We start from the raw sequence: 14,785 nt of genomic DNA, 5'->3' as shown, positions 1-14,785 counted from the left end.
CCTTTCTTGGTGTGTCTGAAGAGAGCTACAGTATACTCACATACATAAATTAAATAAATCTTAAAAAAAATTTTTATTTGCATCCCAGAGTTGGATTGAATCTGGTGCATTATCAGATATCAGTTCCATGAAAAGACCCTCACCTTTTGCCCTCCACCAGAAATGGTTAATAATAATTAAATATGTAATTAAAATAATATAAAATAATTCTCACACTTAAATTATTCTGAGTATGGTTTCATGACTTTGAAAACCTTGTTTTCTCTTGACAGCAATTTAAGGTGCCCATTACATTTTGACTCTTGGTTTTAATAACTGAGTTTTACCTCCAAGGAATCTGTGGAGCTAAACAGAAGAAATCACTGCTGATGGTGCCAGGTAGATTCTAATGCTGTTTTTAGTTTTTACTGAAATTTCTCTGACAAATCTTTCTTGAGGCCAGTGGTGTTCTGAATGACTATGGCTTCCATAGACAATTTTCATATATATGAATAATTGGTCATCAATTGGTAGAATTGTTTGGGAAGGATTAGGAGGTGTGGCCTTGTTGGAGGAGGTGTGTGTCACTAGATGAGGGCTTTGAGGTTTGAAAAGCCCACGCCTTTCCCAGTGAGCTCTTCTCTCTGTGTCTCCTAGTTGAAGATCAGATGTGAGCTCTCCCTACTGCTCCAGCATCATTCCTGTCTGCTTACTGCCACACTCCCTGCTATGATGCTCACAGAATGTAAGCTACTGAAGTGTGAGCCCAAATTAAATGCTTTCTCTTGTAGGTTGCCTTAGTCATGGTGTTTTGTCATGCCAAGAGAAATGTAGTTAGGACAGGACCAAATCATTATTTTTTGCAAGCTAATTAGATGCTATACTGTTTCTTGAAAAAAAATTATTTTATGTGTACTGGTGGTTTTGTTTACATGTGTGCTGTGTGGCACATGCATACCTCATATTGAAGAAAGTCAGAAAAGGGCATCAGATGCCCTGGAACTAGAAATATGGAAGGTTGTGAACTGTCATGAGGTACTAGAAATGGAACCTAGATTATCTGTAAGAGCAGCTGTTGCTTTTAACTACTGAGTCATTTCTGTAGCCTTAGATACTGTAATCTTATATTTTACAAATGAATCAAGCCATGCTGGGAATGTTCATTTTAAAAAGGTATTTAAAATAGATTAGAAAATTAAGATTTTTTTCTTAAAAAAAGTGTTATTTAATAGTTACACCACAAATCACAATGGAAACATTTACAATACCTGTTTTCAAAATGCAATTTCCAAATGAGAAGTTTTTTTTCACAAAGTAGGAATTGCATTTTTTAAAAAAAACAAACAAACCCTATTTCTCCCTTTTATGCAAGGGTAGATCTGTGCTTACTTATTTATATTATAAGTACTTTCTAAAAGAAGGACTAAATCTTTGTCATTTTGTAAAAGTCACACATACATACACACACACACACACACACACACACACACACACACACACACACACACACTTGGATAAATCTAATAAGAAACCTGTCATAAAACACACACAAAAACCAGTGGAGAGCTGAAGAGATAGTTCAGTGATTAAGGGGACTGACTGCTCTTCTAGAGGTCCTGAGTTCAATTCCCAGCAACCACATGGTGGCTCACAACCATCTATACAGAGATCTGATGCCCTCTTCTGGTGAGTGTGAAAACAGCAACAGTGTACTCTTATAACTAAAATAAATAAATCTTTAAAACAAACAAAAAACCAAAATCAGTGGAATGAAGAAATGTCTAAAGATTCTCATAATAATCAGCTACCTTGTAATAAGTATTACAAAAATCCTACAATGTTTATTTATTTTGACAGAATCCCATATAGCCCAGGGTGGTCTTCCCTTACTTATGTAGCTAAGGCTGGCCTTGAGCTGCCATCCATCTCGCAAGTGATGGGTCTACAAATATAGCTACCACGACTGGCTACTTGTTTATTTTAAAAAATAAAATGAACACTATCAATTACTTCCTGGGAGACTGAGTCTTTGATATTTGCTTATGATTAAGGCAGAGGCAAATTTCACTCGTGGTATTTTGCTATAAGCTCCTCCTAAAATCTTAAGAAAAGAATCCAGCCAAGATGTTAAGGAAGTGACAGGAATGTGATGACCCAGGTTTAGACCTGAAACACCTATGTGTCCTGGTGCTGAGGAGAAGATGGGAAGACATAAGGTAGAAAGTGACAGAGATACATGATATTGACCTCTGGCCTCTACTGGCAGAAGCATGAACACACATATGTATGCACATACACACACGTCCTCACACACAACTCATGCAGCCAATCAAACAATGCACCTATGTGCCAAAGAGATGGGTTAATGGTTAAAAGCAGTTGATGCTCTAACAGAGAACCAGGGTTCAATTCCCAGCAACCACGTAACTGCTCACAACCATCTGTAACTCCAGTTCTTGGGGACCCAATGTCCTCTTCTTGCCTCTATAGGCACCAGATACAACATACATGTAGGCAAAAAAAGTCATAAATATAAAACAAAAGAATTTTTAAAAAGTAAGGTACAGCTACAGCTATAGGTTTTCTCCATAGCATATTTAATTTAAGATCACTTACATTTATTTAAAGAACTGTTCATATTTGGGGGCTAAAAATGGTCTAGCAGTTAAGAGTACTTCCTGCTCCTGCAGAGGACCCTAGGTTGGTTCCAGTACCCACATGATGGCTCACAATGATCTGTCACTCTAGTTCCAGGGATCCAACACCTATGTCTGGCCTCCACAGGCACTGCACACACATGATGTACAGGTATCAGAAGGTAAAATATTCATACATATTAAATAAAACTAAACTTTAAAGGTCTGTTCACTCAAAAATTTTGTCTTCTTGTCTATCTTTAAAAATTTTTTATAATTACTTAATTTAATATTAAATAGACCATCATAAACACTATCTTACTACTTAAAATACTTCAGTAATGTTTGCCTTCTGAGTAGATAAAAGATAAAATGTAGACTCTTTGTTGGCATTAAAGACGGCCTGAGAAGAGGGAGTCTTTTTCTTCAGTGGTGTAGTCACTGGTAATGTGCCAATGCTCCAGTAAAGAACCTCCCACCCAGCCATACTCACTCCCTCTCTCTCCCTACCCCCGCCCCACACACACGAGAGGGAGAGAAGAACCTTGGTGGGGAGAGGAGGGACTGGTGTGAGGGAGACAAGAGAAGGTAACAGTCTGAATATTATCAAATGCATAGAATCATATAAAACTATCAACAAGTAAATGAAAAAAATACTTAAAAAACTGATTCCCTGTATAATCCCATCCTGATACTGCTTGCCTCTCTGTAGTATGTTTGCCCAGAATGACCAAGAAAAAGACACATACAAAATTTAACACAAAATAAGACAGCTTAAAAGAATAGCTTACTTCATCAGGAGTAGCCACAAAATTGATGGCTGTGTAATAGCGGTCGTCTTCCTGGGACAGGCTAAAAGTGAACTGATAGTCAATGAGAAGGGTATCTACGGAAAGAAAGAAGACATACTTGAAAATGGTACAGGCCCATGATACACACCACACACAAAGAAAATAACCACTGATACAAAATAAAACAGGTCTCTGGAAGCACAATTGGTTTTTCTCACAAACTCAACAGCTATCCTGCCTCAGCTTCCCAAGTGTAAGAATTACAGGTATGTGCCACTAATGGCCAGTTTACATGGGTTTTTCATAAGAAACCAAATCTCTGCAGTATCCTTTGAATTTTTCAGAAAACCTTCCTTACCAAGACCCTGATTGGGGTTTGGCTCCAATTTAACTCATCTATAAATACTGAGTAATGATACATGGTATTCTTTACTTAAGGATACAAAGCTATAAACTAATGATGTAACAGAAACCAGGACTTCCTGGGAAAAGGGATGATTTAAACTGTAATATACCTTACTATTTTAATCTAGAAAGGAAGAAAACAGTCACATATCAGTGTGGTGCAGCTTCAAAGAATGCCTAGTGCTATAAGCTTTAACAACCTTTAAAAATTTTTGTACAAAACAACAATAACAATCTGGCTTAAAAATGGGCAAAGATGCGGTGACATGTCTTTAATCCCAGCATTCAGGAGGCCGAAGTAGGTGGATGTGGTAATTTGAACATGCTTGGCCCATGAGAAGTGGCACTATTAGGAGGTGTGGCCTTGTTAGAGTAGGTGTGGACTTGCTGAAGGAACTGTATCAATGTGTGAGTGGGTTCTGAGCATTCCTAGTGCTCAAGCTCTGCCCAGTGTGGAAGAGAGCCTCCCCCAACTGCCTGCTGTAGACTGTCTTTGAATCAAGATCTACAACTCTCAGCTACTCCGGCACTATGTCTTCTGGACACTGCCATGCTTCCCACTATAAACTAAATGGACTAAACCTCTGAAACTGTAATCCAGCCCCAATTAAATGTCCTTTGAAAGAGTTGCTTTGGTCACACTGTCCCTTCACAGCAATGGAAACCCTTCTTAAGACAGTGGGAAACAGAGGCAAGCCTGGTCTATACAACAAGTTCCAGGCTAGCCAAAGCTATATAGTAAAACCCCTGAAGAGGTGTTTTTCCAAGAAAAACAAACTAATGGCCAATAAGAATATAAAAAGATAATCATACCACACACTACTGAAATAAAAATACCAAAACTACAATGAGCTACTTTTTCATGTCCATTATAATGTCTACCATTCAAAACCCCACAAAATAATGAAGATTAAAAATTGGTGTCAATAAGAATGTAAAAAAATAGAAATGCTTGTGCATGGCTTTGGAAATATAATGAACTGTCAGATGTTAAAAAAAACAGTAATAACAATCCTCAAAAACAAAACTACACATAGAATTACCACATCCAGTTGTACTTCTGGGAATATATTCACTTATGTTTACAACACTCCTGACAACAAGTGGGGGTGGGGGCGGGGGGGGGGGTAGCAGCAGAGGTGGCTCAGCAGTTAAGAGCCCTGGCTACTCTTCCAGAGGACTCAGTTCATTACCAGCACCCAATATGGCAGCTCACAACTGTTGATAACTCTAAGCCGAGGAAATCTGACACCCTCTCTGGCATTCATTCAAAGGCAACGGGCATGCACACATTACAGACACATACATGTTGCAAAACACCCATATATATAATTTTAAAAAAATTTTAAAAGGAAAAAGTGTAAATATTATTTGAGAACTGTAGCCTAGACAGGCCTTAAACAAATGGTCCTCCTGCAATAGTATTCAAGGCTGAGGTTAGGAGCATGTGCTCATATAGCCAGCTTGCCTTGATATATATATATATATATATATTTTAATGTTTTGTTTTAGATGATGGGGACTGAACACAGGACCTTGTAACATAAGCACTCCACTACTGAGCTGTATTTGAAGACCCAATTTTTAAAGATTTAAGTTTGAAACCTTAATAAAATAGACATTAACATTTGATTTGATGTTAGAATTTTTCTTTAGAATCATAGCTAAGAATTTTATGGCCTGGTGGTCCAAGCTGTTTGGGAAGCAGATGTAAGAGGTCACAATGTAAGAACTACCCAGGCACAGACAAGCACTTTTCTTGTCTTCTCAGGTCAAGAACCGTCCATTTTTGTCTACAATTTATATATACCATTATGCTGTATATGTAAAACATTAATTCCTTTTTCTCTTATTCTATAGTCTGGAACCTACTATGTAGAGTCTCACAGAAGAAAATGTATTTGTCATAAAGCAGGCAACCTTACCAGATTCACTTTTCACACCAAGGTATTAATTTGGTGTTTTATTTATTTGTTTGTAAACTGTAGTGAACACAAACCTGTTCCACAAAGAACGGTGAGACTCACCTCTGTCTTAGAAATTCTTTCATGGCGATCCGAAAATACAACATGATAGCTACACTAGGCAATGGCACACGGACACTTCGGAGAAAACTGAACAAGGAGAGCCAGGAAAGCACAGCCCTGCTGACTGCTCTGCACGGACTAGCAGAGACCATGACCACAGTTACAACAGTGTTTGCCAACCCAGGGACATGGCTGGAAATATCTGCTACATCCCTCAAGCATTTACCATTCTCAGACCATGTTAAAGAAAGCAATGTGGTTCTGCTCAACTACTCTCTAGAAGCAAGAATTATAAAAACTTACAGTAACATGTTCCTTTGAGAGGGTTTCCCTGGTATCGATTTTCTACCTCACATCTAGAGGGAAAAAAAGAAATTATTTTCTATTGATATTTAAAGCACAGAATCTATATTTATTTTTTAACCCAAGTAAATCCTTTTACATAAACTATACCATTGTTCGGGTCAGAGAGACTATCCCATTTGCACGAATGTTTCTAACTGCTCAGTAATTTACACCAGAAATAGTATAAAAAACAACAAATAAACAAATACTTGACCAAGGACACAATGTAAGTACAAGCGTAATAATGCTAGATATTACTCATAAGGAAAACATTTTTACTTTTGTGGGGATTTAGCATTCTTCTATAAGTGCAGCTGAAATATTTTTCAAGAATTTGTCTCATTTCTATCCTGTTCTTCCTATGTAAACTATTCTTATTCTTTCTTTCTTTTTTTCTTTCTTCATTGATTTGACTGACTGATTGACTGATTGATTGATAAAGTCTAATTATGTAGCTCTAACTGGTCTGGAACTCAGTATAGACTCCAATGCTCTGAAGCCATAATCCCAATTAAAGGCTTTATTTTGTAAGTTGCCTTAGTCACAGTGTTTTATCAGAGCAGTAGAAAAGTAACAAGACAACCTGTCTGAAGCAAAAAGGGTAAACTTCCAAACTAATGCACTCAAAGACCCTGGGAATCCAGGGCACCAGAGCACAGGCCAGTAGGTGGCCCTCAGGGTTCTGTCCGCTGCAAGGCCCTGGCCCCCACGGTGGTACAGAATGTGGGGAATGTGGTACTCACAGTTGGCACTCATCCCCCTTGACACCCTTGGTGGTACAGAAGCACTTGCCAGTGTTGGTGTTGCACAGTGATGCATGCCCGTTGCACTTGCATGCTGGGAAGAAGGAAAAGAACACAGGTCACAACTGGCTTGACAGATTATTACCATAGACTGTGATTAAGACAGAATCATTTAGCCTGAAATGGGTTTGTAGCAAAGACAGACTAAAGCAAGAGAAATCACTGATTATGATTCATTATTTTTCAGCTAATAATTAATTTCTAATAATATAAAGACAACATTAATTACCATTCAAGGTAGGAGAAAAGAAAAAAAAAACAAAACTATTTTCTTCTGCCTCCTAAAGCAAGTGCTATTTCCATCTTCGTGAGACTCAGCATTTATGCCATGTACTGGGTCCTTCCCTGTGGAGATGAGCTGTGGTAACTGCCCTCTGCCTCATCTTGGGGATCCTCCCTACTGTGGCCACACTGTGAACCACATTCCTGAACGTTCAGCACTGACAGGCTCCCTAGTCACAAGAGGCAGCAGAGAGCCCTGTGGTTCTTGCCACCTTGTTTCACCTTCTCCTTTGCTGTTGAGTCTTGTTCTCCTGTGAATAATGAAAAGCATCAGGCTGAAGGTGTGTGGGTTTATTTCTGGACCTCTGATTTGATTCCATTGATCAGCACGTCTCTGTCCAATACCATACGGGTTTTTTTGTTTTTATCACTATTGCTCTGTATTACAGCCTTAAGGTCAGAGATGGTGATTCCTCCCAAAGTTATTTTATTGTTCAGAATTTTTTGGCTATCCTGGGTTTTATGTTTTTGCATATGAAGTTGAGAGTTTTTCTTTCAAGGTCGATAAAAATTATTTTGAAATTTTGATGGGGATTGCACTGAATCTCTAGATGGCTTTTGGTAAGATGACCATTTTCACTTTGTTAATCCTACTTATCCACGAGCATGGGAGATCTTTCCATCTGATAAATTCTTCAGTTTCTTTCTTCAGGGACTTGAAGTTCTTGTCATACAGATCTTTCACTTGCTTAGCTAGAGTTCACTTGTAAACTTATACGACCATTTTGGTGGTTTTTCAGAAAACTGGGAATAGTTCTACCTCAAGACTCAGCTATATCACTCCTGGGCATATACCCAAAAGATGCTCCACCATCCCACAGAGATATTTGGTCAAATATGAATGCAACTGAAGAATGAATAAAGAAAATGTGGCACACACATACAGAGGACTACTATTCAGCTTCTAAAAACAAAGATATCATGAATTTTGCAGGCAAATGGATAAAACTTAAGATCATCTTGAGTGAGGTAACTTAGTCCCAAAAGGACATGAATGGCATGTACTCACTTATAAGTAGATATTAGCCATAAAAAAAACGGGATATGCATGCTACACTCCACAGACCCAAAGAAGGCAAACAAGAAAGAAGGCTCAACTGAAGATGCCTGAATCTCACTTAGAAGGGGGAATAAAACAGTCATAGGAGGGAGATGGAGGAAGGGAACTGGGTGAGAGAAGGGATGGGAATGGGAAATGGAGAGGTTCAGAATCGATCTGGTGTGGGGAAGGACGGGGGTGGGGGTGGGGAGGCATCTCTACAATGAAACAGAGACCTAGGATAAGAGAGGCACACAAGAATCAATGGAGGGTGACTTGGCTGTGACTCAAAGCACTAGGAATATGGAACCTGAAGAGGCCACCTCCTATAGCCAGGCAGGAACCCCAGTGAAGCAATAGGGACACCAACTGTGGGTATGGGCTTTTAAGACCCTCATCCTAGCTGCCTGGAACTCAGTATTCTGCTAGCAGCCTTCGGATGAGATGCAGAACTCTCAGCTCTGGCTGCACCATGCCTGTCTGAATGCTACCATGTTCCTGCCTTGATGATGATGGACTGAACTTTTGAACCTGTAAGCCAGCCCCAATTAAATGTTGTCTTTTATAAGACTTGCTTTGGTCATGGTGGGTGTCCACAGCAGTAAAACCCTAACTGAAACACCAACCCACCCACAAAATTTTCAACCCAAAAGTTATCCTGCCTACAAGAAATGCAGGACAGAAGGTGGAGCAGATACTGAGGGAATGGACAACCAATAACCAGCCCAACTGGAGACCCATGCCATGGTTAAGCATCAGTCTCTGAAACTATTAATGATACTCTGTTATGCTTGCAGACAGTAGTCTAGCATGGCTGTTCTCTGAGGTTCCATCCAGCAGCTGACTCAGACAGAGGCAGACACCACAGCCAAATGTTGGATGGAGCTTGGGGACTCTTAAGGAGAAAGAGAATAGGAGAAAGAACTGAGGGTCCCAGAGGAGATAGGAATTCTATGGGAAGACCAACAGAGTCAACTAACCTGGATCCTTTGGGGCTGTCAGAGACTGAACCACCAACCGAAGAACACACACAGGATGGACCTGGGCCTCCCTGTACATATGTAGCAGATGTGCAGCTTGGTCTTCATGTGGATGCTAACCAACTGGAGTGGGGGCCATCCCAAAAGCTACTGCCTGTACATGGGATATGCTCTTCTAGCTGGGCTGTCTTGTCTACCCTCAGTGGGGGGAGGATGCACCTAGCCTCAAAGACTTGATGTGCCAGGGTGGGGGGATATCCGGGGGGAGGGTCCCAGCTGCTCAGAAGGGATGGAGGAATATGAAGGATTGTGGGAGGGAGTGGCAGGGAGGCAGGCAGTGAGCAGGATATAAGGTGAATAAGTAAAAAATATATAATAATAATAAATAATTTTTTAAAGCTTAAAAAAAGTCTATATGGAGAAAAAAATCACTGAAAGAAACCTTTCAGAAAGAACAGTGCAGAGGTCTTCAGAATGAATCTGGTGGTCGGAAACTCTTCCTCCATGGAGTATAGTTTTACTGAATTAGTAAAACCCAGTCTTGTCAATGTGCTTACATGAGTCTTAGGTGAGTCCACTGTATTCTGTGGAGCTCTGAGCATGAAACATAACCTGAGACCTGTTTCCCTGCCTAAATGATGTAACAGTAATGCTATCCATCCCACAGGACCGAGACAAGGATTAAGAGATATATGGATAGCATCTGACACAGGAAGCAGTTAACACACCAAGGCTAAAGCACTATTGTAAAAATAATTGTAACTTAAAAAGGCATGTCAAGGTTCAATATATATTCTTACCAATAGCATCAAACAAACAAATAAAAAAAAAAAAAACCAATGCTTTAGATTATGAATCAGGACTCTAAGAAGTATGCAAGGTCCTAAGAAATTGATGCCATGAAAACGCAGCTGCCATGTAAGGGAAAAAACGTCTGTAACTCACATGTGGAGGCAGATGCTCAGAAGTTTGAGGGCTTCCAATCCCACCTCTGGAGTCCTTTCTGTGGCCCTTCAAAGCTAACCCCAAACCAGCCAGGAAATAGAATGTCGTCTGGTGGGATATTCCTGCTCTCTCTTGGGTATGGTTATGGGGATTAAGGCAAAACAGTGCTTGATACATCTGCAACACTTCAGAAATATGATTATCTGCCTGCTGTCATTTCCCTCTCCTAAGTAAAATTCTTGTTAAGATTGTAAGGTATTCAGTACCATACCTAAGAACAAATTGGGGCTATAGAGATGGCTCAGCAGTTAAGAGCACTGAGTGTTCTTCCAGTGGTCCTGAGTTCAATTCCCAGCAACCACATGGTGGCTCACAACCATCTGTAATGGGATCTGATGCCCTTTTATGGCATGTAAATGTACATGCAGTTAGAGTACTCATACATAAAATAAATATACATAAATACATCTTTTTTTTTTAAGAACAACTATGTTTAAGATGGCACAGCTCCTTGTCTTCGAGGGACACCAAATCAATTAAAGCTAGGTCTTTGAGTTTGATATAGAAAATTGAAGAAATTGAACCCAGGGCTTCCTGCATGCCAGGGAAATATTGTCCTAAACTTTTCTCAACCTGAGAACTCTTTTCTAAATTAGATTGTAAGGGTTCTTTTAAATATTGGATCCATAATATTTTTCTTTTTCTTTTTTAAAATTATTTATTTATTTAATGTACATGAATACACTGTATCTGTTCTCAGACACACCAGAAGAGGGCATTGGATCCCATCACAGATGGTTGTGAGCCACCATGTGGTTGCTGGGAATTGAACTCAGTACCTCTGGAAGAGCAGACAGTGTTCTTAACCACTGAGCCATTTCTCCAGCTCCCATAATATTTTTCAACTGGAAACCAGAGCAGATAAAAACTGAGTTCTCTAGTATGACTTACTATAGAAAAAGACATAACTTATATTCTAATAAAGTACAATAAAGTAGCCTATGGCTTTCAGATTTCAGACTTGAATGGGGAAACTCCAAATCTTAACAGGAGCCCGTGTGAAGCTGAGCATTTGGGGATCAGGCAGGACAAGGAATTCAAGCTCATCTCCAATTCTCCTAGATCCTGTCTAAAAACCAACCAACCAAAACCAAACCCAGACTCTTAAAGATTCACCTGGGGTCCTCAGGAGGTCAGCTGCCCTCCCCAAGCAGACTGGAGCACAGTCAGGTGTTGCAGTCTCTGAGAGACGGACAGTTCAGAAGGGGGCTCCCCTGGCTGTCATAGTTTTTCAAATATACCCTTGTTCCTGTCCCTGTGTGAGGCTTCCAGAAGACTTCTTTAGAGGCCTCTCTGAACCTCTTTATGGAGAAAGAAGGAACTGAAGATCCTGTTCCCATTCTGATTTAGTGCTCAGGACTTCCTATTCCCAGCCCCTTTCTGCCTCCCCACTGACAATGCAGCTGTCTTGGCTCCCTCCACAATGAGATGACCGCCCATCCCAGGCTGACCATCCCAGGCTGTTCTGCTTGACTTGAGCTGATGTGCTTCCATGGGAGGGAAATGGAACAACGGCAGTTGGTGCCTTCTGTGACTCTGGCCCCTTGTTTATACCTCTGCTGAATGCAAATAAAAGCTTAGCTCCTTTACTACTGGTTTGTTGCTTTAGCTAACTGCTCCCAAACCCACACGTTGAGCTTTTTTCCCTCTTTCAGCACAGTTGAAAATTTTAATTTATTTATTTTATGTACATTAGTGTTTTGTTTGCATGTATGAGGGTGTTGGATCCCAGGGGTTCCAAGCAGTTATAAGCTGCCATGTGGGTGCAGGGAACTGAACCTGGGTCCTCTAGAAGAACAGTCAGTGTTCTTAACCACTGAACTATTTTTCCAGCCTCTCAGTTGAACTTTTAACAATTTAACATAACTAAGAAAGGTAGAATCCCAAACCAAGAGGCCTTTCCCCTTTAAGATATTTAAGTCAAATGCAGGTACTGCTGCACCTGACCTGTCACTAACTTGACCTGTGTGACTTACGCTGACATTTGCCTCCATTAGTCGGGTCACCATAGAAGCCAGATATGCAGGTCTCGCAGTGCTTGCCGGTGGTCAGGTCCTCACACTTCTCACAGATACTCTGGTTGATGCATTTGCTGTGTCCATTGCATTGGCAAGCTGAAAGGCAAAGAATTGTAAGGGCTCTGTTTCTCCCATAGGGGAGCTGGGTGAATAAATTTCATATTTATTTGCATATAATCTAAATGTTAAATCATCAAAACGGGCAAAGCACAACTGTCCTTGCCTACAGCTAGGAGGGCCGTGGTGGGCAGCAGTCTCTCATCTTGTGGACTTGTCTTGCTTAAGCCCACAAGTTGCAGATCAGCCTGGGTAACATAGTGAGATTTCCATCTAAAAATTTTGTTTCAATAAACAAAAATAAAGAAATAGAGGAAAAAGAGGTGTGGGTTTTAAGGCCACCCTTGGCAACAAAGCGAGTCTGTGTCCAGTCTATAAAATACAAACAAAACAAAAACAAGGATCACTAAAAACTAGTATGAGAAAACAAAATATCAAAAACAAATCAGTCTCAAAAAACCAAATATATAATCAAAGCAACGTGGAAGTCCACAGCAATATAGAAATATTTTTGTTGTTTCTCATAGTAGAAACTCACAGTATTTGGATAATATGGGGATGCGGATAAAAATAACCAAACACAATCCCACTACTCAGGAAGCATGACTCCCATTTGGGATCTTTCCAGGGTTTTAAAACATTAATTATTTTCTTCTCCTTAAAAAAAAAAACAGCAATAGTAAATTATTTTAGCACCCTACTTTTTCCAATAGGTAAGACATCTGGAAAAAAAATATGCAAAGCAACTTCAGAATTAAATGATTTCTTGTGTAGAATGGAACTAACAGGTGTCTGCAGACTTTTCACCTACATGTCAAAACAACACACACCCTCAGCAGCACACAGGACTCTATGCTGACACACAAAACAAACCTTTACAAATGCATAAAAATCTATGCACCCTATCTGTCCATTATATAGTAAAACTTTAAATCAGCAAGGCGGTGGTGGCACACACCTTTAATGCCAGCACTTCAGTGGCAGTGGCAGGTGAATTTGAGGTCAGACTGGTCTACAGAGAAAAAGTTCCAAAACAGCCAGAGCTACAACACAGAAAAACCCTGTCTCAAAAAACCAACCAAACAAAAACCCTTAAAATCATCAGTAAACAAAATTCTAATCAATGAATACACTTACTAGAGATTAAACAACTCATTACTGAATGATGATGATGATGATGGTCAAGGAAGGAATCAATATTCCTGGAGCTAATTAAATTGAAAAGACAACAAAACAAATAAATCCCTAGGGTATGTTAAAAGAAGAAAGGTAACATTCCCAAGTGGGCTCTCATTAAGAAATCCAAGAGAGCCCAAATGAATGAGTTAGTGATGAAACTGGAAATCCTGGAAAAATAAGAACTAAACCAAACCAAGAAATAATAAAAATCAAAAAAGAAATCAGTGAAAAGGGAACAAAGAAAATAATACAAATAATGAATCTAAGAGCTGGTTCTTTAAAAAGATAAAAAGACCAAGAGACTCTAGGCCCAACTAGCCACAAGAAAGAAAGAGATTAACAGAATGAACAAGGAAATGTTATAACAGATGCCAAAGAAATGCAGAATGTTATAAAGAGATACTTTAAAACTCATATTCTGTTAAGTTGAAAATCTAAATGGGATGGATTAATTTCTTGATTCATCCAAATGACCAAAGTTAAATCATAAGATTAGCAATCTAGAAAGACCATTGCAAACAAGAACTGAAACAGTAATAAAAAGCCTTCCAAATAGAGTCCAGAACCAGATAGGTTCACAGCAACATTCTACCAGACAACATCCAACCATTCTTAAATAACTTGTTTTAAATAAAAAGAGGGATTGTTAACACTGTCTAAGCTCTGTACATGGCTACCTAGCAATAGGCAGATATGCCTGACTCACTATATAAGGGGCTGCTTACCCCCTCTTCTCTCTCTTGTTCCTCTCTTGCTCTTTGCCCTTGTTCTTGCCTTCCTCCTCCCACTCTCTCCCCATTCCCTTCCCCTCACTCTCTCTCCATGTGCTCATAGCCAGCCTCTACTTCTTTTCCTCTCCTCTCCTCTCCTGTCCCCTCCCCTAGCCCCCTCTGTCTTTCCCTGTCTCTACTACCCTCTCAACTCCCCTCCCAATGCCCTGAATAAAACTCTATGGTCCCTCAGGGGGAAGAAATGCCTCAGCATGGGCCCATTGAGGTACCCCTTCCCCCATACGTGACCACACCTCCACAGAACATATTCCCCCTCTCCTTATCTTTTCATAAACACATCAGGGATTACTTCCAAATTCATTCTATGAAGCCAGAATTACTCTAATATGCACAGCAGGTAAAGACAACAAAAATAAGCAATCTACAGACAGTACTATCCCTGATGAACAGGGATGCAGAAGTTCTCAGTAAAACATTAGCAAACACAATATAAACATATAGCACAAAG

The 14,785-nt window shown here is 39.8% G+C and overlaps 1 protein-coding gene across 1 annotated transcript in view; it reads right to left on the bottom strand.

Moving 5' to 3' along the window:
- ATRN (attractin) overlaps window positions 1–14,785 on the bottom strand; it is a gene marked incomplete at its 5' end in the record, with an annotated part of 116,494 nt that overhangs the window by 34,469 nt on the left and 67,240 nt on the right. The window contains 4 exons of the mRNA XM_080930946.1: window positions 3,407–3,501; window positions 6,142–6,194; window positions 6,927–7,020; window positions 12,269–12,406. Coding sequence (XP_080787072.1) covers window positions 3,407–3,501; window positions 6,142–6,194; window positions 6,927–7,020; window positions 12,269–12,406 — 380 coding nt within the window. The remainder of the gene's footprint in view (window positions 1–3,406; window positions 3,502–6,141; window positions 6,195–6,926; window positions 7,021–12,268; window positions 12,407–14,785) is intronic.

This window comes from Micromys minutus (assembly GCF_963924665.1).
Source record: "Micromys minutus genome assembly, chromosome: 17".
In the NCBI taxonomy this organism is placed as follows: Eukaryota; Metazoa; Chordata; class Mammalia; order Rodentia; family Muridae; genus Micromys; species Micromys minutus.
Note: the sequence above shows the minus strand (reverse complement) of the source record. Positions and strands in the feature narration are given on the sequence as shown.